The 24,309-nt window shown below is 52.1% G+C and overlaps 1 protein-coding gene across 2 annotated transcripts; it reads right to left on the reverse strand.

Moving 5' to 3' along the window:
• Positions 1 to 1,759: 1,759 nt before the first annotated feature.
• LOC144799193 (cold-inducible RNA-binding protein-like) lies at positions 1,760 to 6,639 on the reverse strand. Of its 2 annotated transcripts, none has more exons than XM_078670445.1 (8): positions 6,352 to 6,639; positions 5,361 to 5,468; positions 5,167 to 5,273; positions 4,774 to 4,888; positions 4,583 to 4,682; positions 4,173 to 4,237; positions 2,110 to 3,706; positions 1,760 to 1,874 (listed from the first exon to the last, which is right to left on the reverse strand). In XM_078670445.1, the coding sequence occupies exons 2-6, from the start codon at positions 5,461 to 5,463 to the stop codon at positions 4,174 to 4,176; spliced, it is 489 nt and encodes a 162-aa protein (XP_078526571.1). In that variant the 5' UTR covers positions 5,464 to 5,468; positions 6,352 to 6,639; the 3' UTR covers positions 1,760 to 1,874; positions 2,110 to 3,706; position 4,173. The 2 variants fall into 2 exon arrangements, with proteins under 2 accessions (XP_078526571.1, XP_078526572.1); XM_078670446.1 differs by having other exon boundaries at positions 2,110 to 2,205; positions 6,352 to 6,450.
• Positions 6,640 to 24,309: the final 17,670 nt, after the last annotated feature.

Here is a 24,309-nt window from a genome sequence, read left to right on the forward strand (position 1 = left end):
GATCTAGCAGGGAGCCAGAAGAGAGTTGGGAACTTTTCTTTTTTTAACAGTTGTGCTCTACCCCAAGCACCAGGTGCCCCCTCACGATGCGAGCCATCATTGGATGTTGAGGTACAATTTGTTGTAAAGCTTTGTCCCGAGGGTCCGTCCTCTGCTCAGGATAGTCGTCCTTTTTCTCTCAATTTTAATCGGATCCATTTTATTATGAAGTGGGATATACTATACCGATGCTCTTGATGTTCAACAATCTGGGAGGCTAGTTCTTGACTAAGTCTAATACTTGGTTGGGCCGGTTGACTGCATGAGTGGCGGCTCTCCTAGAATTACTTCCTTTGGCTTTCTTTTCTCATTGGCTCATCTCCTAGTGGTATGGAAAGCCAATTCGAACAGGACACGATTATGGACTGCCTCAAATGTGAAAGGGCTAGCGGGGGTGGACTCAAGCGATCGGTTACAACAGGTGTGTTTAGATCCCGGGCTCAATATTAATTTAACACACAGGAGATGCGTGATACGGAATGACACAGCTGGATGCTGCGAGCACCAGCGGAGGGGCCAGGGTATGCCACACCTGGATGCTGCGAGCAGCAGCGGAGGGGCCAAGGTATACCACAGCTGGATGCTGCGAGCACCAGCGGAGGGGCCAGGGTATGCCACACCTGGATGCTGCGAGCAGCAGCGGAGGGGCCAAGGTATACCACAGCTGGATGCTGCGAGCAGCGGAGGGGCCAGGGTGTGCCACAGCTGGATGCTGCGAGCAGCAGCGGAGGGGCCAAGGTATACCACAGCTGGATGCTGCGAGAAGCGGAGGGGCCAGGGTGTGCCACAGCTGGATGCTGCGAGCAGCAGCGGAGGGGCCAGGGTGTGCCACAGCTGGATGCTGCGATGGTCCTGTGACGCATTTTTAGGTGTCGCACACGGCCGTTTCTGCACCACTACTCCGCTCCCCATTGGTCAGCTTCAGAGCCGCCCTTATTTCCCACCATAAGCGAGCGTGCTCTCTTGTGCTCCCGTGTTGGTGCTTTCGTTGTGGGCCTTTTACAACCCGGTCTATCAAGCCTGTGCCCGACACGCCCCTAAGCTGCTCCACACCGGTCCAATGGACGCCTCTGCTCTTTCCCACAGCACTCTACTAGGACAGATGTATTCTGCCGCACCATTCGAGAGTACAGCACTCTGGGACACTCGCTACACTGACTGCAGCCTACAGCACTCCCGATGCCCCCAAGCCACCCTACACCACTACAGACCAGACTACGCTAGCGCGAGTGTTGGCCAGATTGCAGACCCAATGCTGGGGTCCGAGTGCAACTCATTAAAGGGGATGGAGCGTCTCTGGAGACTCGGTGGAAGCTGTTTGTATCAGAGTACAAGCACCTCCGAGTAAGGCGTAGGGCACTAGAAGGGGGCGTCACCGAGAGGTGGATGAGGCCGTGCATTCGCAAGCCGCGTCACTTCAGCTGGAAGCAGCGAGGCATTAATCTCCGAACACCCTCCAGGCGTCACTTCTGGGGTCGGATGGATGGGGCGGGGCACGGTGGTCTGGCGGATCTCGTCTATCGACTGCGCATAGCCTGCGGGGGGCAGCACTGCTGACGCTTTTACTGAGATGCAAACACTACATAGTGGTAGAGGTGTGTCCGTGTCCCAAGCACAGCGATGCCGGGTGCACACTGCACCTCGGCCCCAGAAGAGGTGCGCAGTATTCGCCTTCAATTATGCGACAATGGCTCAATACAAACATGTACGACAACTTTAATGTAGTATAAAAATAGTTTATTAAAAAATATATAGCTCTGAAACAGTATATACACTTGTCAATTTCAGTGGTCCTCGACATCACCGACGATTCTCCATGGGTGCATCTCGGAGGACTGCAAAAAAAGAAAGAGCCGTCAGTTCGTTGCAGGAGGGCACAGGGGCCCACTCGACAAAAGCAGACAATGACTACGGTCTCCACCCACACCGGCCAGCTCACTACGGTCTCCACCCGCACCGGGCAGCTCACTACGGTCTCCACCCGCATCGGGCAGCTCACTACGGTCTCCACCCGCACCGGCCAGCTCACTACGGTCTCCATACACACCGGGCAGCTCACACAAGACTCACCTTTGGGGGGAGCGACGGGAGATTAGGAAGGATAAGGCTTCTGCCACCTCAAGCTGCTGCAGTCCATCCAGTCCCGCGGCCTAGCGCCTCCGTGCCCTAAAATGCAGAAGGGAGATGTGAACCAGGCGCTACATCGCGTGCACACAAACCCACCCAGATAATATATATGAATAAGGACTCGGACCCCCAGAGATCTTCCATCGGCCGTCAAGCAGGCCTCGTTAATAGGGACAGAAAGGGGCGTCATGCTCGCATTAGGATCTCGGAGGCGTTCATCTACAGGGGATGCCACAGAACAGAATGAGCTCAGAAAGATGCGATGAAGTTACCTCGAGCACCCACCGGGCTACTGGCGAACATGAACTAGCCAAGAGCTGCTTTTCCTCAAGAAATCTGCGGCACAACACTTCTTCGGCAGGGCATGGACACTGCAGTGGTCGAGCTATCGGAGGATTCAAGTTTAGGCATTCACAAACCACCCGCACATCCTATGCTCCTCTGGCTACAAGTGGTACCCAACTAGCCAAGGACCCTACGCTGGCCCAGCACAGCCCACCCATAGCCAAGGACCCTACGCTGGCCCAGCACACCCTAGCTGGCTAGTGTGAACTAATAATGTATCCTGTACTAGCCCAGCCTCCTTTTTCCAAGGAGACGCTTTCTGAGGTACCCATCGCGCCCCCCTGGATTCAGTGGGGCTCAACTAGCCACATACGTTAAGCTCCGCCCACCTAGAATTTCTAGTGTATATCGAACTAAAACCCAGAAGTGCTACTATTTTAATGAAGGAGCTTTTTCATAGGAGGCGCTTCCATCCCGCACACATTACAAGAGTAAAGACATCTGTCAAGGCCCACTCAGCTTCAATAACCCTTAGAATCTAGCGGGTAATTTAATGGACAGCCGGCCCACCCACTAGAGCAGAGGGTGCTGGTCTGGAGACCGCACCACAAGCCCAGGACCCGTCCCCCTTACCACTGGCTCGCCCTGGACTAACGCTGAGCTGCATGTACCTCTAGCCCCCTCAAGTAGCTGCCAATGCGCAATGCTGGTGTTGTGCAACGAAGGGAAATGCCAGGAGAACGTTTCTTTTTCAGATTTTTAATTGGGCTTCGTGAAGCCGATGAAATTCAGATACAAGAAATCCGTAGTCACTTCAATACAGCATTAAAGGAAAATACTTTCATTACAAAATAAAAAAGGACGTCGAACATTGAACCTTAATAAAGGTTGTATGCTGGCCGCCGGGCCCAAGTAAGCCAGCCATGAATGTGCCCCAAGGGGGTGTGCCCTTTATTTACAAGCGCCGAGGCTGCACCCAACCTTGTCGCACTGAAGTCCATAAAACTGATAAATAAAACCGTCCAACAGTAACAACTCATTTGTCTTCGATCCAGAAACATAAAGTGCCCCCAAAGTAAAAAAAAAAAAAAAACTGGCTCATGGAGAACGCTAGTATGAACATTGAACAGGATTAGCTAAAAAAAATACTATTGCAGGTGGACTATGAGAACGAATCAGCGAGGCTCCATAACTCTTTATAAATACAGCCATTGGAAGGTCGATCTTGAGTCAGGAAGGGATATATCGTTGTGAGCTGAGGACAAGAAGCAGGCACAAAGTTGTAAAGGCACTGAAAGCAAACTGGCGGTCTTTATAGCAGCATTGTAGAGGCAGAATTAGCAATTCCCACAAACGGACAGACAGGAGAGAAGGCCCATACCACAGACCCAGAGGGCAGCTTTGGTTTCTAATCAATAAACGGACAGGAAGGAGAGATGACCCACACCACAGGTCCCAGCGGACAGAGTCGGTTTGAATTAAATAAAGGGACAGCAGAGAAGGCCCATTAACCACAGGTCCCAGAGGGCAGTTTGTCTTTTGTACTGAATAACCGGACTGGAGTGCCACAGGCCCTTAAAGGGCAGTTCGTCTGTACGCAATAACCACATGCATTAAGAAGGGATTCAAAGGAGTGCAGGGGAGAGTTGCGCCTCCAGTAGGCGGCCAAGGGTGGAAGCCCTCCCCGAGCCCTGGGTGAGGCAGAGAGGAATGGGGGTTACCTTAGCTGTCGTAGCTGTCTCTGTAGGAGCCACCGGAACGGTCGTAGCCGCCTTGACTCCTGCCGCTGAGAAGCAAGAAGATATGAATGTTAGTCCCACAGCCAGCACTCACATCTGCCCCAATCTTGCCAACCCCACCACCGCACAGCCCAGATCCTGCCAACCCCAACACAGCCCACATCTTGCCAACCCCAACACAGCCCACATCTTGCCAACCCCACCACCGCACAGCCCAGATCCTGCCAACCCCAACACAGCCCACATCTTGCCAACCCCAACACAGCCCACATCTTGCCAACCCCACCACCGCACAGCCCAGATCCTGCCAACCCCAACACAGCCCACATCTTGCCAACCCCAACACAGCCCACATCTTACCCCCACCAGCACACAACACAGCCCATTCCTACCTGCTGTAGTAGTCCCTGGAGCCGCCCCCGTATCCGCCGCCACTGCCGTAGCCCCCACTGCGGGAGTCGCTGAATCGGCTGCTGCCGTAGCTGTCTCCGCCTAAGTAAAGAGAGAAGGAACAAAAGCCGGTTACCGGGGTCCGATTCCCAGACACCCCCTCCCACCCCCGATCACTAGCCCCGCTGCTCACCACGGCCTCGGCCTCCACGGAAGCCCCGTCCGGACGAGCCGCCCCGGTAGCCTCCTCGGCCGCCGCGCTCAGACTTGCCGGCCTGGTCCACGCGGATCTGACGCCCGTCCAGGGTCTGGAAGAAAAGGAGAGGGGTCATTAGAGAAGCCCCGGGGGCAGATGGGGGGTCACCCCGGGCAGACATTCACGGGGGCCAGAGAAGGGGTACTGTGGTTTGGAGTTTTAGGCTATCTATATTCTCCACTTGTCTCTATTGTTTAGAGCCCCTGGGCATATTCACGGGAGGCAGAGAAGGGTCACTCATAGGGCCACCCTGGGCACAGACTGGACACTCGTAGGGCGGCTCTGCATGGGTAGAGGGGTCACAGATTCATGGGGGGGGGGGGGGCTCACCTTGCCGTTCATGGCCTGCAGCGCGTCCTTGGCGTCCTCCTGGTTCTCGAAGGTGACGAAGCCGAAGCCCCGGGAGCGCTGCGTCTCGCGGTCCTTCACCACGACCACTGCAGGGGAGAGAGGAGGGGGTCAGAGCCTGCAGACTGGGGGGCCGGGGCAATGGAAAGGGGGGACATGAGGGGCACCAGACTCACCTTCCGCGATCTGCCCGTACTTGCTGAACTGCTGCTCCAGGTTCTGCTCGTCCGTGTCGAAGCTCAGGCCTCCTACGAACAGCTTTCCATCATCGGACGACATGATTCCTGCGGGGGGAGAGAGAGCAGGGAGGTCAGACAACCGAACCCAGCGCTGCAAGCAGAGGGGCGGACAAAATGGCGGCCGAGACAAGATGGCGGCGCCGCGCGACCCCCACCCCTCCCAAGGACCCCGATACCGCTCCCCAGCAGAGGCATCCCCCCCCCCTGGAGCCCCCAAACCATCTCTCGGCCCAACATCCACCCCTCGGACCCGCTCAACCCCCTCCGGGATCTGACGCCAGCCCCCTCGGGACGGGGCAGCGTCCACCTCCCCGATCACACACCGGCCCCGGGGGGCTCCGAGCACCCCACCCCCCACCCGAGGGGCACCGACCACCTCCCCGATCACACACCGGCCCCTGGGGGCTCCGAGCACCCCACCGAGACTAGAGCCACCCCCGGAGTCCCATCTCCGGGGCACAAATCAATCTCCCCGGTCCCATATCGGACCCGCAGAGCCACCGAACACACGTTCGAGCCACACCCGCCCCGCCGAACCCCAACCCACCTCCAGGCCTCTCACCCACCCACCCGAACCCAGCTCCAGGCCTCATCAACCGCCCCGAGCCCAAATCCACCCCCTGGGGGCCTCCAAACCATCGCCCCGGTCCCCCTCCGGCCCTCAGACCCATCGCCCGGTCCCATAACGGACCGATCACACGCTTGAGCCACACCCGCCCCGCCGAGCTCCTCACCCGAACCCACCGCCAGGCCTCGGGGCCTCCCATTCACCGCCCGGTCCCCCTTCTGCCCATAGAAGCCTCACAATTATCACCCCGAGCCAACCTCCGGCCCTCAGAGGCTCCGACCCATCGCCCAGTCCCCCTCGGAGCCTCTCTTTCATCGCCCGGTCCCCCCAGGAGCCGCTCCCGCCCCCCCCGGTTCTCACCTGCTCGCGCTGCGGCTTCACAGAGGGTCTAAGTTCCTTAGAAGATGGTGGTCGGTTGCTGCGCAGCGCCCCTTATATACGCCACCGCAGGCGCGCGCGCAGCGTGGAGCACGCGTTCACACTGACGTCACAGCTTGGGCGCTACCACATCCGCCGAGAGGGTTCCCTGCAGTCCTCTCACGCTCGCCGAGCAGACAAAGGCCCTTCGCGGACTCCTAGACTATTATTGAAATTAACCCGGTGATAAATAACTTAGACTCGTCGGTCAACGGATAGGGAGCGAGCGACGTAGATAGTGGTATCGTCCACTACGCCCTAAAATAAGGCCGTTGATTGGAATATTCATGAGCCCGCCGCTGAGCTCTGTGATTGGCTCCGCTGGCCGGGCGCGCGCGCTCCTCCGCACTGCGGCAGTCTCTGCGCGAGACAAAGAGCCCCCGGCGCCATCTTGGGGAGTCGCACGAGGTGGATGTGGGGGCGCCCTCACTCTGCCATGGGTCCATGTGGGGGACCCTCACTCGTCCATGGGTCCATGTGGGGGGACCCTCACTCTTGGGGGACCCTCACTCGTCCATAGGTCCAAGTGGGGGGACCCTCACTCTTGGGGGGACCCTCAATCTTGGGGGACCCTCACTCGTCCATAGGTCCATGTGGGGGGACCCTCACTCTTGGGGGACCCTCATTCTTCCATAGGTGCATGTGGGGGACCCTCACTCGTCCATAGGTCCATGTGGGGGACCCTCACTCGTCCATAGGTCCATGTGGGGGACCCTCACTCTTCCATAGGTCCATGTGGGGGACCCTCACTCGTCCATAGGTCCATGTGGGGGGACCCTCACTCTTGGGGGTACCTTCACTCTGCCATAGGTCCATGTGGGGGGACCCTCACTCTTGGGGGACCCTCACTCGTCCATAGGTCCATGTGGGGGACCCTCACTCTTCCATAGGTCCATGTGGGGGACCCTCACTCGTCCATAGGTCCATGTGGGGGGACCCTCACTCTTGGGGGGACCCTTATTCTTCCATAGGTGCATGTGGGGGACCCTCACTCGTCCATAGGTCCATGTGGGGGACCCTCACTCGTCCATAGGTCCATGTGGGGGGACCCTCACTCTTGGGGGGACCCTCACTCTTGGGGGACCCTCACTCGTCCATAGGTCCAAGTGGGGGGACCCTCACTCGTCCATAGGTCCATGTGGGGGACCCTCACTCTTGGGGGGACCTTCACTCCGCCATAGGTCCATGTGGGGGGACCCTCACTCTTGGGGGGACCCTCACTCGTCCATAGGTCCATGTGGGGGACCCTCACTCTTGAGGGGACCCTCACACTGCCATAGGTCCATGTGGGGGACCCCCACTCGTCCATAGGTCCATGTGGGGGACCCTCACTCTTCCATAGGTTACTATAGTGTCCCTGAGCTTTGCCTGAGGGGCGACCCTCACTCTTCCATAGGTTACCATTGTGATCCTGAGACACTGGCCTGAGGGGGCGACCCTCTCTCTTCCATAGGTTACCATAGTGTCCCGGAGACACCGGCCTGAAGGGGCGACCCTCTCTCTTCCATAGGTTACCATAGTGTGCCTGTGACACCTGCCTGAGTGGGACCACCGTTATGTTTCCATATGTTACCATAGTGTCCCCGAGACACCGGCCTGAGGGGGCGACCCTCACTCGTCCATAGGTTACCATAGTGTCCCTGAGACACCGGCCTGAGGGGGCGACCCTCTCTCTTCCATAGGTTACCATAGTGTGCCTGTGACACCTGCCTGAGTGGGACGACCGTTATGTTTCCATATGTTGCCATAGTGTTCCTGAGAACACCCTTGATGGACTCTTTCCTCAGCATATTCTTATAAAACGATTCTGAACCCGGGCGCCAACCAGAGCAATTAAACCTCTCTGCCCATCCCCACAACCAAAATACACCTGAGACACCTTCCTGAGGGAGGGAACAAACCCTGTTCACACCACCCCAGATTGAATCTTCAAGCATTGAGTTATAAAGACATAAACATGTGGGCTTCTTTTTTTGTGATAAGCAATTGTTATTGGTTTCTGCACAAGAAGGAAGCACACAGACTGTACATTATAATGCATAGCTGGTAAACCACGGTACAAATGTGTAAAATACTGTAGGGCAAATACCCAGAGAGGATGTATGGACACCGCGTGTGAAGAGGAGGGATGCCCCTTCCATTTGTCCAAGCTATTTGCCCCAAAAGCACTAACAACGCAAGAGGGCGAAAATACAGAACGTCCCTCGCCGCTACCGGTTACGGCACAGAAGCCGCTTTATTTTTAACTGTTCCCTGGATCCACGAGGGTGCAGTTACATTTGAGTACTTACATAGGACAGAAACCTTCTTCCACATCTGTACAAAGATTGACTACCCTAGAAGACCTTATCTTAAACCCTGATGGAGTCCACACCAGTTGGACGAAACGCGTCAACTGTTTGGCTGTTGTTTTGTGACCAAGAAGAATAAAGAACAATTTATATAATACCTACAGTGGACGGACAAAATTATTTCTGGTGCAGGTGGTGCTTTCCACATTTGTGTTAAGTTGTCATGTGGTCTTGGTGACTGCTCCTTGGAAACAGCAGGAGCAGTGGAGATGCACACCGTGTGAGCTATAAGCCTCACAATTTTGGAACTCTTTTGGGGGAATGAGTAGTGGGGAGGTGTGTCACAATCACACAGTTGTGTGTTTGTTCGGCTTGCTGTTACAAGTTTTTGAGTGTTTTGTGGGGCATCCCTGGCTTTGTAGACAGGCCTCTCCTGCTGCGCACACCGTCGACCCCCACCTCCACTGCGACAGTGTGGGAGGAGCAGGATTCTTCCAGTGGGCTGCTATGTCTCACTTAGCTACCACAGGGAAGATCCCAAGAATGTCCGTTCCACTCTCGAAACCCCAGGCCCCTCCAGGACTCCAAGCAGTAGCATTAAAGGGGCACGTCCCAACCCAACACATCTGCCGGTTCCCTCACCACAGTGGCGCAGTGTCTCTCATTCACTGGGCACAACCAGACCATGTGGTTAACGCCAGCAGAGGCGTGTGGACAGGTAGGGCTAGAGAGGAAACCTGCATCATGTAGTCTGGCTGGCGTGAGGTAGGCACAGTAGGGGTAGTACATCTGTGTCAAGCACAGCGAGGAGGAAGTCATGATGACTCGTGGTGCCATCATAGCATCTCACCGTCATCGTCCTCAAGTGGGCCCACCCAGTCCTCCCAATGGGCCCTCGGAGGATCCAGAGTGCCCAGGGCGTTCAAAAGTAGGGTTTGGGCTATTTGGGAAATGCTTTCCAGACCCAAAGCTCCCATAAGTAGAGAGAAGCAGTGTTTGTCATGTGGGTGTGGAGTGTGTATTGCAGTATTGCAAGTATTTGTAAAAATGAGAGGAGGTGAGGGCAAAACCGCTCTGAAGCTCCACAAAGGTGCATATGTGGGTCCTGGACCATATGTCCCGAGATGTGTTATTCTCATGAGGTTCCATCTCCCGAAGCCCTCCTGCGCCGTCATCTCTTTCAGCCATGTGCCATGCCAAAGAGGGGTTTGGTGTGTGAGTTTAGTGTTGCATTCCGTATGTCGGACGGCGACCCTCCAGGCGAGTAAGACCATACTAGTTAACACAGGGATAGTGGTACAGACCGGGGATCCGTAGAGCATGGCCATTATCTGAGGGAACCCCAGGGACGCCACTTGAAAATGGTAAGCAGGATCAGACCAACTCCCATTAAGGCACTCGTTGACCACCAGGAGGCGTGTAGCAAGATTATAAAGGTAGACATTGGTCATCCCCAACCCTCCCTCACAGCGGGCCTGTTGACAATGATGGAAGGCCAGGCGGGATCTGGAGTTATGCCAGAGGAAGGACAATGCCTGCCAGTCTAGCTCCCGAACCAACAACGAGGTAAGAGTTTTGGAAGATTTTGGCAGAATTTGAAGGAACCTCTGCAGAATCATCGTTTTATAAAGCACAATTCTACCCATCAGGTTCAACGGAAGGGACTGTCGTCTATGGAGGTCCTCCATAGCCCTCCGCATCCGGGGTGCAAGATTAAGGGACCAGCTGAGTTCAGGGTGGAGCGTCACCCAAATTCTAGGTACCGTAAGCTGAGGCGTCACACGGGAAAATCTATCTGCCAATCAACACAGTCTCGGATGGGATCTGGGAGGCCTCCTCAAAAAGCTTTAGGATCTGAAGACATCTAAGTCCACTCTTTCCAGGGTCTTCCAAGTAGTAGAGGACATCGTCTGTGTAGAGTGTGATGCAGTCCTAGTGTCCTTTCTCCCACCTCCAGCCTTGGGTGACTCATTGGAGCAGGTGTGAAAGGGGAAAGCCTTGCCACGTTCCTCTCCTAATGGGAAAGACATTGGAGATCGCATGATTGATTTAGAGTCTCGCAGTGGGGTTGGTGTAGAGCATGCAAAGAAACCCTTGAAAACCCAGTTCAAAGCCAGCTCACAGCCTGCCCTCTCCCTACTCATGCGAAAGGCTCCACCCTAGACTGCATCATCGCTAAGGAATAAGCGGTCAAACTTATCTCCATTGACCCATGTGATTGGTCTAACCACCACGCTATCACTTTCCTCCTGCCTAGCACCCAGAAAACATGGACACCACAACCTGTGATTCCCAAACGATGGGTTAGAGACACCAAGAACCTTGATCACGGGAAACCGGCTGCACGCTGTGAGACCGACACCCCCCCCCCCCCCCAGTGCACGTTGATCAACAACCTTGCGGATCATTATTCCTCAACTATATCCGACATTCTCGATGACCTTGCTCCACTAAAACTAGAAAGAACCCAGATCAAAGACAGGAATCCCTGGTTCAACGGATCCCTCAGCAAATAGAGGAGATCCCTTCGACAGACTGAACGAAACTGGAAACAGCACCCGTCAGCAGCCCATCTAAAAACTTCTTCGCCAGGCCAGAAATGCCTACAATAAGATAATCCTCAACTCGAAAAAAGAATTCTTCTGAACTGAACTTGAGATTGCCAAGAATAGACCTTCGCAAGCTATTTGACTTGGTCAAACATCAATCCAACAAACTAGCAAAAACCTCCAAAGAAACGCCTAACCCCCTAATATCATGCAAGGAATTTTCATCCTTCTTTTGCAACAAAATCTCTGCCTTAGGAAATTAACTTAAATCTGCAACTCACCACCAAAATCTGTCGGCTCTACCTCTTCTCTCCGTGCTGTCCTCCCAAACCTCACCCAAAAACCAAGCACATTGGTCAAACTTTAAAGTCTATGATGAACACTCTATCTCGAGAATTCTATCTTCCTTAAACCTGAACAATCACTTAATTGACCCTCTCCCCTCTAACTGCCTAGCTCCCGTACTGGACTTCAATAATCAAGCCTCCCTCCTACAGGGTTCAATACCTGATTCTCTTAAGGCTGGCCAAGTCGTCCCCATCTTTAAAAAACCTACGCTGGATCCTGCTTCCGCCGAAAACTATAGACCCATATCTAACATCCCACTTCTAGCCAAAGTTCAGGAAAAATGTGTGCAATAGCAGCTGAGCCTACACATCACCAACTTCCAATCGGGTTCAGACCTGGACACAGCACGGAAACCACCCACCTCCATATCGTGGATGACGCCCTCCAAGCCCTCGACCAAGGCAAAACCTGTCTCCCAATCCTCCTAGACCTATCTTCTGCCTTTGATACGGTTAACCACGAAATTCTCCTTGAATGCCTCAAACTCAGGATGGGATTGGATGGCACCATCCTTGAATGGTTTAGGTCCTTCCTCCAAAACCGCTCACAGAGAGTCCTCATCAATGATAATCTGTCCGCTCCTTCTCCGATCACGGTTGGAGTCCCCCAAGGAGCAACCCTTTCCCCTACCCCCTTCAATCTTTACCTTGAATTGCTCACAGAGGTGCTACGCTCCGCCAGTATCTCCTACCTTATGTACGTCGACGATACACAGATATACATCAAAATCTCTTCCCCTAAGGACATTTTCTCCTCGAATGAGGCCCTGAAGCTGACTGTCCACTGGCTTACTGCCAACCACCTGAAACTTAACGCAAATAAAACTGAATTTCTTGTAATCTCACCACCCAAAAATAATCCAGACATCAAGGAATGGATCAAGGCTATCACTGTGCTAAACTGCCCTCCTACCATTGTTGACTCTGCGAAATCCCTTGGAAAAACCCTTGACGGCAGCTTCAACATGCGGGCCATATCAACTCGATGGCCAAAACTGCCAGATCCTACCTGAGTTACCTAAGAAACCTGAACCCCTTCCTCGATGTTTCCGACCTAAAAACGGCAATCCAGGCACTAGTCATTTCCAGACTAGAATATGGATGCTCCACTCTCGCAGGGCTACCCAAGAGCTCTCTTGCCCCATTGAAAGCCTGCCTCAATGCCGCCGCCAGACTCCTAACTGGCTCAAAGAAATTCAACCACATCTCTCCCCACCTGAAAGCTCTGAACTGGCTTCCCCTAAAGGCCAGAATCCAACTTAAACTGGCCTGTATTACTCACAAAGATCTCTACTCCAATTTCCCGGCATTTCTCGCCCAGAAACTCGTGATATCTGAAGTAGCCAGAAACTCCAGATCTGCGAGAGACCTTTTGCTTCAACCAGCACGCTTCCAGAAGAAAAACGCTACAATCGGGCCTTCTCTGGGGCCGTTCCAAGAATCTGGAACTCTCTCCCGCCCGCCATCAGAAGACTTCCGTCCTTGGCACGCTTTAAGAGAGACCAAAACTTTCCTAATGGACAAATTCTTCGCCAAACGATCCCATTACAATCACCTCAATGACATGTTCCACCCTCCACTTCGGCATTATCCAGGGCTTTTACGGGTGATACCTACCCTGCACTCCTGGGCATCCCACTCAAGAGTTGTGACTGTGTGCCTTTGTTCATAATATATCTACCTGTTTTTTGTTTTTTTTTATCCCAAGTGTATCCGGGACTTTAGACTGCGCGCTTTTTTTCTTGTGTAATGTACCCAATTGGTTCCCTCCCCTCCTAACACTTATGTATACCACCCTCAATCCTGTAAAGCGCTCTGAAACCCTCACAGGTCTGGTTTGCGCTCTATAAAACTATAAAATAATGAAATAAATAAGTACGCGCTCCAAGTAGGACCATGTGGGCTTCTTATGCCAGAACCTAGGCACTGAAATTCCGGGGCAAGAACGGTGTAGGCGAAGTGGCTATGGAAATGGCCACTGGAGAATCAAACCAAACTCTTAAATGTCCACAATGAGGCAATGTCTTTTGCACTTCCAGAGCCAGTGTGGCGCCTTCCCTTCACCTAAGTGATATTCAAGCCTATAAACATACTCCACGTTCTGACTTTTTAAATAGACTCATCTAAACTCTTCGACTTACGAAGGAACTTAGTTTTACGTGGGATGAACAGGTTGTTCAGGCTCTTAAGACCTCTGTGTGGTTGAGACTGAAAGACACTATTGTTTTTCAGCTGATAACTAGCAACACGCCTCTTTAGTTAATGTTTCATCGATTGAGAATCTCATTTCTCAAAGATGAACTTCTAAATTTGACATAATCCAGGAACATTTTCCTCCAGTCTTTATTTGTTAATTCCTGTTTTAGACAGAAAGAACCCTCCAATCATTTGAAGGTAATGTTTGATTTAGATTACAGACTGGTATTGCGTTCATTTTAAAGAGCATGTATCCCCCTACTCATGTCTGTTTCTGCAGGGGCCGAACTCGTTGCATTTGCCTGTGGTTGGCCAAGAAAAAAGAGGTTAAAAGCAGTTATTGCCTGTTGAATGGTAACTTGTACACTGACCCCAGCTACTCGTGGGTTCACCGTGAAAGCAGACCCTACTTTCTTACAGGTTCTGCCCCGGGCGGCTGTCCGCCGCTCCCAATGGCCCTGTGCCATGCTGTGGGTGCTGTGCCGGGCACCTGTCGTGCCCTTGCCACACACCATGATGTGAATACGGTCCCGGGTGGCTGTGCCATGCTGTGGGTGCTGTACTGGCATCTGTCGTGCCCTTGCTACACGCCATGATGTGAGTACGGTCCCGGGTGGCTGTGCCATGCTGTGGGTGCTGTACTGGCACCTGTCGTGCCCTTGCTACATACCATGATGTGAGTACGGTCCAGGGTGGCTGTGCCATGCTGTGGGTGCTGTACCGGGCATCTGTCGTGCCCTTGCCACACACCATGATGTGAGTACGGTCCCGGGTGGCTGTGCCATGCTGTGGGTGCTGTGCCATGCTGTGGGTGCTGTACCGGGCACCTGTCGTGCCCTTGCTACACACCATGATGTGAGTACGGTCCCGGGTGGCTGTGCCATGCTGTGGGTGCTGTACTGGCACCTGTCGTGCCCTTGCTACACGCCATGATGTGAGTACGGTCCCGGGTGGCTGTGCCATGCTGTGGGTGCTGTACTGGCATCTGTCGTGCCCTTGGTACACGCCATGATGTGAGTACGGTCCCGGGTGGCTACGCACAGTACCCCAGGGCTGTGTACCATGATGAGGGGCGCTGTCCTGGGCGGCTCAGCTCAGGCCGGGGTCCCGCAGAGGGGTAGGGGTGTGGGGTCTGTGTGTCTGTGTGCCCTGCACCCCTGCAGCACCCTTACAGGCGCTTTCCTGCAGGTGGAGTGTGAGTGAATGCAGGGACCCTCCTGTGAGCGTGCATGGCTGTTCATGTGCTGGTTTGTGTGGAGCAGGGTCCGAGGGTGGGTGCCCAAGGGGTACCCCCCACAGACTCCCCCTGCTTCGGTGCGCTTTACCAGGCTCTGAATGGCGAGGTGAGGCAGGGACAGGAGCGGGCGCACGCCCTGCCACCCGATGGGTGATATCCCCTTCCCTGCCCGACAGCAACAGCTGGAGAGAAGGGGAGACAGATGGTAGGGGGGGATGCAGGGGGGGGGTGGCGCCTGACACACAGCGCTTTGATGCTGTGCACCGAGGCCCTCGCCTGGCACACACATGAAAGGAGCCGTGTGCCCGGCCCAGCCCTGGCACATGTGGGGGCGAGCCGTGCCAGCAAAGCTCTGCGCAGCTGCAGGAAGCACGGGTGGAAGGAAGCTGGGGGGGGGCATGGCAGTCTGAAGGGGAGGGGGAGGGGGGCATTGTGCAGAGACTGGGAGAAGGGACAGGGGGGGGCTGAGTGGGATTCAGAGCAGCCGGGGCAGCTGGTGAGACAGGAAGTATGAGACAAGGGGGGGCCGGGCTGCAGGGGGGGGGGGGCTTGTAGGCGCGTTGATATCTCACACACAGCACGGACATTACCCAGAGGCCTCAGAGCGCTTTACAGCCCAAACAACTGCAAACAAGAGCTGTGAGCGACCCGCAGGGCGCCAGGCGTGGGCAGCGGCCCAGGGCGCCGGCTCGCAGCCAGGGGGCCCTCAAGAGTTGATCGTTTTCCTGTATTGATCAATTCCCCCTCTCTCTGGGCCTGATCGCCGCATCTGCACGAGGACAGCAGCGATCAGACAGGTAATCAAGGAGCCCTCCCCTGTGGAGTGCGCCCGACCCTGTGAGAATGAAGAGCAGAGCCACCCGCAGGGCGCAGGACAAAAGAGAGAATGAGGGCTCAACTCACCCAGGGTGAGGGGAAGGGGCACCGAGGGGAATGAAAGGGGCACGAGAGGGGGGGGCAGAGAGGTGTGAGCACAGCAGCCAAGCACGTGGTGCACGAACAGGAGCACGATTTATTGATTAATTTATGTGTTTTTATATAGCGCGGACTTTACCCAAAGGCGTCAGAGCGCTTTACAGTAGAAACAGAACTGATACATGAGGAGAAAATTACAAGTGAACAAATTACAAAAGCAAACGTTAAGTTACATGAGGCAAAAGTGACATTTTTGAGCAAAGAAAATACACGAGGTAGCAAACGGTACATTACAGGAGGAAAAAGTGACATGTGTGCAGGTTACAACAGCGTACACAGTACAAGTAGAGGTATAATACTGCAATAAATGGCAGACACTCAGGCACAAGAGCAAACATTACGTAGGCAATGGTGGCACTTGTGCAAGTACCGAAAGCACACAAAATGTGAGAGGAGCAAACAGTGAGTTACAAGAGAAAAGTGGCGTGTGCAAGTTACAAAAGAGAACCAGACACAGGTACAAGGATAATACTGCAAGAAATGGCAGACACTCAAACCACAAGAACACACTGGGAAGGCACTTCCATAGTCATGGGGAGTAGACATTTCAGTAATGGGAGGTCTTCCCTCAGAAAATAGAGAGGGCGTGAATTAAATTTGGAGGTGTCTTTGGATCAGCGTGTAAAAGTGCCTGGACTGCGGCTTTAAGTGTGCCGGGTCCCTCGAGGCTTTACCTGGTGGTAAATTAAAACAGACTTTGGAACGGGCCCCTATCGGACCCTCTATTCATGTCCTTTACTTTAACTGCTAAAACAATGACCCAGCGTCTGCACAATAAATGTATAACACAGTGACCGGGTTGGACTGGCCTAGAGGGCAATCAGGCAGTGTGTGATGGTCTAAAGTGTCAGGTTAGTGTGTACGCCGTTTTTTGGGCTGTTTGTTGGCCTGTTTATGGTCAGGTGAGCAAATGTGTACTGTTGATTTTCATGATATTAACCCCTCCCACGCTTGTGACGGAACCGTTCTGTCACGAGCCACGGCGGGGCTGTGCTGGTGACGGAATGGTTCCGTCACGGCCCGGACGCCGCGCTTGCGCGTCGTTGATTTCACGCCTGCGCGGCACGTTCTATTGAGCGGGCGGGGCCGTGACGGAACCATTCCGTCACAAGCACAGCGCCACCACGGCTCGTGACGGAGTGGTTCCGTCACGAGCATGGCGGCGCCGCGCGGCCCCCCCTGTCCCCTAGCGCCGCGGCGGAATTACCACCGCGGCCAAGGGGTTAAAACAAATATTGCCTACAGCAAAATCAAATCTATGCAGTCTCCCAAACCGTACAAAGAACGTAAACAGCATGTCTTTACAGGTTAAAAACTTTCCTAATTGGAAACATGGGACACTTTTCTAGCTAACTAAACTGATGGAGACCAAGGCCTATTGGTGCCGAGGCCTGTGTCCTGACCCAGTCTCACACTGCATGAATGGATAATCCATGGCAGCAATTTTGTTTCTGTTACCATTTCCCATGCTTTACTTAATCCCGCATTCCTCAAGAGTGTTACCTATGTCCAGGATGTGTGTTTCTGTATTTCATTTCACAGCATCTTACTCTTGTATGGGGCACTGTAACCCACGGGGGTTGACAAGGAGGGAAGGAGACAACAACAATGTGAGTTGCACACAAAAGGGTTTATTTTGAGTCTTGTAAAGGGCTGGAGTTAAATGAGAAAACAGAGTCAATCTTGACAAAAGCGGGTCTGACGGTGTCCTGCCGTTCTTCTTTGTGCCTGGTCCTCTGGAGTCTTGGTTCTCGTCACCCTATTCGCCCCGAGGAAACAAGCATTGGAAATGCAATAGGTCTCCCAATAGAAAAGTTTGAGTTTTTGGTGTGGTAAATTTAAATATTATTTAATTTTTTTATGTTGTGCAAATTATAAAAGTATTTTTTTTGTTATTATAAATGCCAATAGTTATAAAATTATCAAATGTTACATCTATAGCATTAGTAAAGCTACGATTTTGTATGTGTAAGTGTGGCTCACTACTTCAAAACAATTCTGGAAATATGCGACGGAAAACAAGGACTGGGCGAGAAGGGAGGGGGGAATGCCAGCAGGAAGGAGGGGGGGGGGGCAAAGGACTACGTGGTAGTTGTTGAAAATAAACGAAAGACAAGGGAAACAAGTAAAAAAAAAATAGTGCATTGTAAATGCATGTTTGTTTTAATTTGTGTAGTTTCTTTCTTGGTCATAAAACAGCAGGATGACCTGATTGCCTATGACCAGTGGAAGCAAAATACCTGCTTGACGTTGCCCTGGGATTTAAACGGCCCATCTCGTCATTTGATCTCAAAGTTTTAGCCCAACCCGAGGCCCATGTAGTACCAATAATTATGTTTAGTACTGCTTCGACCCACCCCAAAAAGTCTGACTATGCTGTTGGACATCTCTGCCAACAATATTATAATTTATATTATTTGTACGAAAGGCTGTGTGACCTCCGGCTGTAATAGGAAGCAGAGTAAACAAAACATGAAAATTAATTAACACGGCGTCCAAAGTAAATAAAAAAACATGCGGAAAAGACAGCAACGGAGATTGCGTGCTGCTCATAATAGAGAATGTATTTTAGATTTGCTGGATGTGAATTAGTCCCTAAATGGGAATTAGGAATGCTGCTATATAAAAAAAAGTAACATGTGCCTACTCTGGGGTGGGAGGTGGTGTTGGGGGAAGGCACAGGAAGATTAAGTGAATTGGAAGCAGCTCCTGTCGAGGAAAGGGATGCGCTGATCCTTCTACTCCTCCGTAGTGCACCCATCTTTAAAATAAACCTGCTTAAGAGCTGTGCTTTTATTTAATATGTAATTTACTTAGCGGTGGTATATAGCTAGCAACCTTAAAACAATCAACTGGACACCCCTGTAGCTATTTCACGATGAGATGCACACTCCGGGGTGGAAGCGGATGTTGGGGGAAGGCAGGGGGAGATGAAAAAAGTTTTAGCAGCTGCGTGCGCTGTGGCGAGGAGAGTGCGGAAATAAAAACAAATACGCTGAAGAGCAGTGCTCTTATTTAATGGTTAATTTAATTAGCGGCAACATGTAACTGCTGCCCTTTAGAAAAAGCTGGACAGGCATACGGCAAAAATGTGTATAAAAATTCACAGGACACCAGGCTCAATTGTTTTATTAAAGGGGCCCGGGGATAGGCGTAAAACGTCTGATCCCTTTTCTGGAGTGTCCATCTCATGTCTACATGAGCACCCCATGTTCTTTTGAAGCACACTGCAGCCTTGAGAGATAATCTGAAGCTCCACCCATCGAGAGCAGACCACATCTCTGCAGCTATTCTCACATAACGACAGTCGCACAGTGGTAAACCGACCAAAATCAGACCGGAGGACGATGTCTAGATGAGCATTACCTTAAAATCTGCTGACTCAGTAAAGTTAAGCATTATCAATGCGAAACACGCAGTCCAACTGAGACGCAAGCTGGCATCCCGCGTAGTAGTCCTGCTGATACGTGCAGCACGTGTATAATACCTGCCTGGCTCCAATTACATGTAAAGTCAGAGAATATTCCCATACTAAGAAAATGGATCACTGCTTTTTCTTAACTTTCGGGTATGCTGCACAGCAGCCGTGCAGATCTACAGACCTTTTAGCATTACCCTGATTTTTTTTTTTTTTTACTTTTGATAATGCTGGTACCAAATAACAAAGAATAGTAAAAGTAAAAATCTTTTCATGGGTAACAGATAAGTCCTTGTAGAGGGGACAAAAATGCTGAAAGTCAATACAATTTGCGAAATCGTGATCAGCACATTTTCAACACAAGGTCATTGAATTCCAGGAAATGTAGATGGAATGAGATTTCAACACGCGTTATTTTCTACTGAAGTCAGCAGTTTGGCACCCCCCCAGTGCTTTGAATACTGGAACAAGTGATTCATAAATTCTCCTTCCTACTTGTTGAATATCTGTCTCTCATTATAAATGGTTTCTGGTAGCGTTAATAATGGGGACACGTCTTAAACTATGTCAAGACAAAGATAATTTTACTACGGAACTACTACATATAAAGCACAAGAAAAATTAAACAGACAAGGAAAGCATTTTAGCTCAATGCGCTTGCGCATTGACCTAAAAGCGCACGGGCACAGCATCAAATCGCCAGTTTGGTTAAACTCTGGATAAGCCCCTTTATCTCTCGCCAGCTCGAATGCGCAAGCGCATTGGCAGGCGAGACCTAAAAACAAAGGAGAGGTAGCATTTAGATGTCTGCTCTGAATACTACAAGGGATATGGGGTAGGGAGTGCGGGCAACGTTTGTGGGAACAACCACCACCAGTGTGAACAAAAACACATTCGTGATAAGCAGCTACTTTTCTCACCACAAGGTGTGACATGACGGTGCTTTGAAGAAATGTGGTAGAGTTCTCTGCAACACGATAAATCGTCTCCCTTCAGTTACCCGGTCCCCCCCCTTAAAAGACAAGAGAGCCCGAAGCCTGCTCTGTACCTGGCTTAGCCACGCGTCTCCCTGAGCGTGGCTGGGCGAAGCGTTTTGTCGGTGGCCTCCTGGCTTTCCTTCCGATGGTGGTCTCGGTCTTCCTCACTGTCAGGGAGTCCCTCTGCGTTGTCGATGATTCTCGAGTCCGTTCGGCTTCTCTGTCTCTGTCTGCTTCTGCTCCCGGCCGACTCATCTGGTGCTTCCGCGTCCGCCCTTTTCTCCGATGTAGTCGACAGGGAAAGGCCAACGAGCTCTGACGTCATGGGGGCAGGCGTCAGTTCAGGGAAGTCCATATCCTCCTTAAAGGGCCCGCTCCAGTCCTGCGAAGGAGACTGAAAGTCAGTCGCGGGGGATACTACGGGCGATCCCGTAACCCCGTGACAAATCTACCCCCCTAGCTTTCCCCGGTCGGGGGAAAGAGGATAACGAGACAGAAAGTCAGCGTTTGTTTGATCCAGCCCTTTTCTATGGTGGACCTCAAAGTCATAAGGCTGGAGAGAGAGGAACCAACGTAAAATGCGATCATTCCCACCTTTGTTCTGCTGTAGCCATGTCAATGAGGCATGATCTGTAAATAGCGTAAAGTGACGGCCTTCGAGATAATAACGGAGCTTGTCAATGCTCCACTTGACCGCGAGACACTCCTTCTCGATTGTGGGGTATGCTGCCTCCCTAGGAAAAAGCTTACGACTTTGGTATAAGATGGGCCTTTCCCTGTCTTCATCATCAAGTTGGGACAACACTGCACCCAAACCCTCCTCCGAAGCATCAGTCTGTAAAAAGAAAGGTTTCCCAAAGTCCGGGGTTGTTAAGACAGGGGCAGAGGACAAAATGTCATTAAGGTTTTGGAAAGCAGAACAGACCTGGGGAGAGGGTTTTCTTAAGTGTGTGGAGGTTGCTGTTTTCCTTAGCAGGTCAGTGAGGTGAGCGGACACCGTAGCAAAATGGGGGATGAAACGGCGGTAATAGCCCACCAATCCAAGGAACGCCCTTAAATCCCTTCTAGTAGAGGGGAAGGTCTGTGACTGTATCGCTCTTACTTTCTCTTGTTGGGGAAATATGTGGCCCTCGCCCAAGACATAACCCAGGTATTTAACTTGTGTGAACGCAACTCAAGACTTTTTAGCGTTTATGTTTAACCCTCAAGCAGTTCTTGCGCATCCTGAGCCCCCTCCCTTTCCCAGCTATCCCGAGTGATTTCAAGAATGGTGCGGGTTTTCTACCAAAAAGGAGCTCAAAGGGGGAGGTCCCCAGGCTGCTCTGAACCTGGCTGCATAGAACAAACAGAGCCAGGGGAAGCAACTGGTCCCATTGTTTCCCATCCCCCGTCAATAGTTTCTTCAGTGTGACTTTAAGGAGGCCGTTATATCGTTCTACCAACCCGTCGGTTTGCGGGTGGTAAACCAAGGTACGAAAGTGTTTGATGGGTAGGAGGGCACACACTTGCTTCATCATACGGGAAACAAACGGAGTGCCCTGGTCCATTATCAGTTCCCGAGGAAATCCCATTCGTGAAAACAGTTCTACTAGCCTTTGTGCAATTGCCGCCGATGTCGCAGCTTTTAAGGGGAATGCCTCCGGATAACGTGTGGCATAATCTACAACTACCATTACATATAGATACCCCTGGGTTGATTTGGGAAGAGGACCTACTATGTCAACCCCTACCTCGTCGAAAGGCTTCCCTATGATAGGCAGGGGAACTAAAGGGACCTTTGGGGGAATGTAGGTCCTTCGCTTTTGACAAATGTGGCATTCCTGACAAAAACGCTTTACTTGAGCATATACCCCGGGCCAAAAGAAATGTTGGGTAATGGAGTCAGTGGTTTCCTCCGTCCCAGTATGTCCTGCCAAGAGATGGGCATGGGCATAAAACATAACTTGCTCACGAAAATCGCTTGGTACTATTGAATTGAATTGAAATTGAAAATATCAATTTATATAGCGCATAACCACCCGAAGGCCTCGCAGCGCTTGAGACTGATTTCTGTGTGCGACTGCAGGGTAGGATTAGTGCGCTTTTGAAAACAAATGGGTCTTCAATTCTCTCCTGAATGACGTCAGGTTATTGTTTTGTCTGAGGGACAGAGGCAAGGAGTTCCATGCCTTCGCCGCTGAGTGAGTAAAAGAGCGGCCACCCCATCGGGCTCTCTTGATTTTTACTTTAGTTGCCAGATGCAGTGAGGCTGAACGTAGGGTTCTGAGCGGCACGTAAGGCGGTATTAAAGGGTACAGTACTGCCGGGCCAGTTTGATGAAAAGATTTGTGCAGAATGCACATGGCCTTGAATAATGTTCTGGAGGCCACTGGGAGCCAGTGAAGCTCCTTTAGGGCAGTTCTCGCCGACTGCCAGCGAGGGATATTAAACAGTAGGCGTGCGGCACAGTTTTGAGTGACTTGAAGTTTTTTTTTTTTGTCACTGTTGCCGGGGCCCCTAGATATAAAACATTTCCGTAGTCCAGGCGGGAGAGTATCAGGGCCTGGACCATGACCCTCCTCGCCTGGAATGGGAGTAGAGGGAGCACTTTCCGGAGCATTTTCATTAGCCCCACGCATACAGAGGCCGTGATAGTAGCTTGGGACGAGAAGTCCAGTGCTCTGTCCAACCAGACTCCCAGACTCTTTATCTGCTCTTTAGGGAGAGGGGGAGTACCGAGACACAGAGGCCAGTCATCCAGAAAGGAGGTTGGAGAGGAATTACCAAGCACCATGATCTCGGTCTTCTCCCCATTGAGCTTGAGGTGGGAGAGTTGCATCCACCCAGCTACAGCCTCTAGACATGGACCCAAAGTGTTCGACGAACCCCCCTCAATTGGGGTGTTGCTTTTTCGGTTCCTAGCCTATACAGGAGACCCTTTTGTTCTATAAAACAGGGGTAAGTAAGGTTTCCCCTGTTTTTATTGTCCTGGGCGTTCTGCCAGGCCTGAGCTAGAGAGGCATCGTTTAGTTGGGCGATTCGGAAGTTGGAGTCAGTGGCCCAGGGCTCGGCAACTAGGAGACCAGGCATGGAAGTACCCATCGCCCTATTCTTCTGTAGGGACTCAGCCATCAGGGTGGAGAAACATGCGTTATCCGTACCTATAATGAGGGGTTCAGGTAATTCCAGGAGTTCCCCTAACTCACACTATAACCCCCTACCCTTCTCGGTTGTGATTGTTACCCTGGCCAATGGGTAGGTCCTGACATCCCCATGTACACTTGATCCTAACTGTGCGGTCTATCAGGATATATGAGGCAGGGATAAGGTTTTTCCTAACAACAGAATGACGACACCCTGAGTCTAGCAATGCTCGTGTTTTATGTTGGTTGAGTGTCACACTTACGTAGAATGTGGGTCCTGTCTCTTGGGCATACATGATGGCGTGGCGCATATAGCCTACTTTCATCGGTTCTTCTTCTCCTTTCTCTTTCTTTTTCCGGCAATACCGTGCTATATGCCCCCATTCCCCACAGTCGTAACACTGTGGACCCGTCAGAGTAGGGGGTTCGGGTTTACTTGGGCGAACACGAAAAGGGGGTTCTGGAATGGCCCTAGGATTCTTCTTTTCAACTTTAACAGGGATTATAGTTTTGTTGGTCTTTTCCGGTTCCCTGGGAATAGAGCGTGACTGAGCCCTGGCATATGAATTGGCCATCTCTATAGCCTGCTCCAGACTTAATCCTGCGTGCTGCCTAAGCCATCGCTGGGTTCCATATGGCAGGGCTTCAAGGAACTGTTCCAGATAGATCTTGCTCATAACGTCCTCCATGGTAGAGTCCTGGGGTTTCAGCCACCTATCAGCTGCATCCTTTAATTTATAAAAAAGAGTCTTAGGAGTATCGGCAGGGAGTCCTCTTGCTTGTCTGAAC

The sequence above is a fragment of the Lissotriton helveticus genome, chromosome 12 (assembly GCF_964261635.1).
Source record: "Lissotriton helveticus chromosome 12, aLisHel1.1, whole genome shotgun sequence".
NCBI lineage: Eukaryota > Metazoa > Chordata > Amphibia > Caudata > Salamandridae > Lissotriton > Lissotriton helveticus.

Bases quoted from the DNA above. Each gene is read 5' to 3' on its own strand.
- LOC144799193 (XM_078670445.1), bottom strand. From the start codon at position 5,463: ATGTCGTCCGATGATGGAAAGCTGTTCGTAGGAGGCCTGAGCTTCGAC. The intron at 4,683-4,773 runs GTGAGCAGCGGG...CTCTTTACTTAG, and splicing joins CCGTGGAGGCCGAGGCCGTG to GCGGAGACAGCTACGGCAGC. The intron at 4,238-4,582 runs GTAGGAATGGGC...CTTGCTTCTCAG, and splicing joins TCCAGGGACTACTACAGCAG to CGGCAGGAGTCAAGGCGGCT.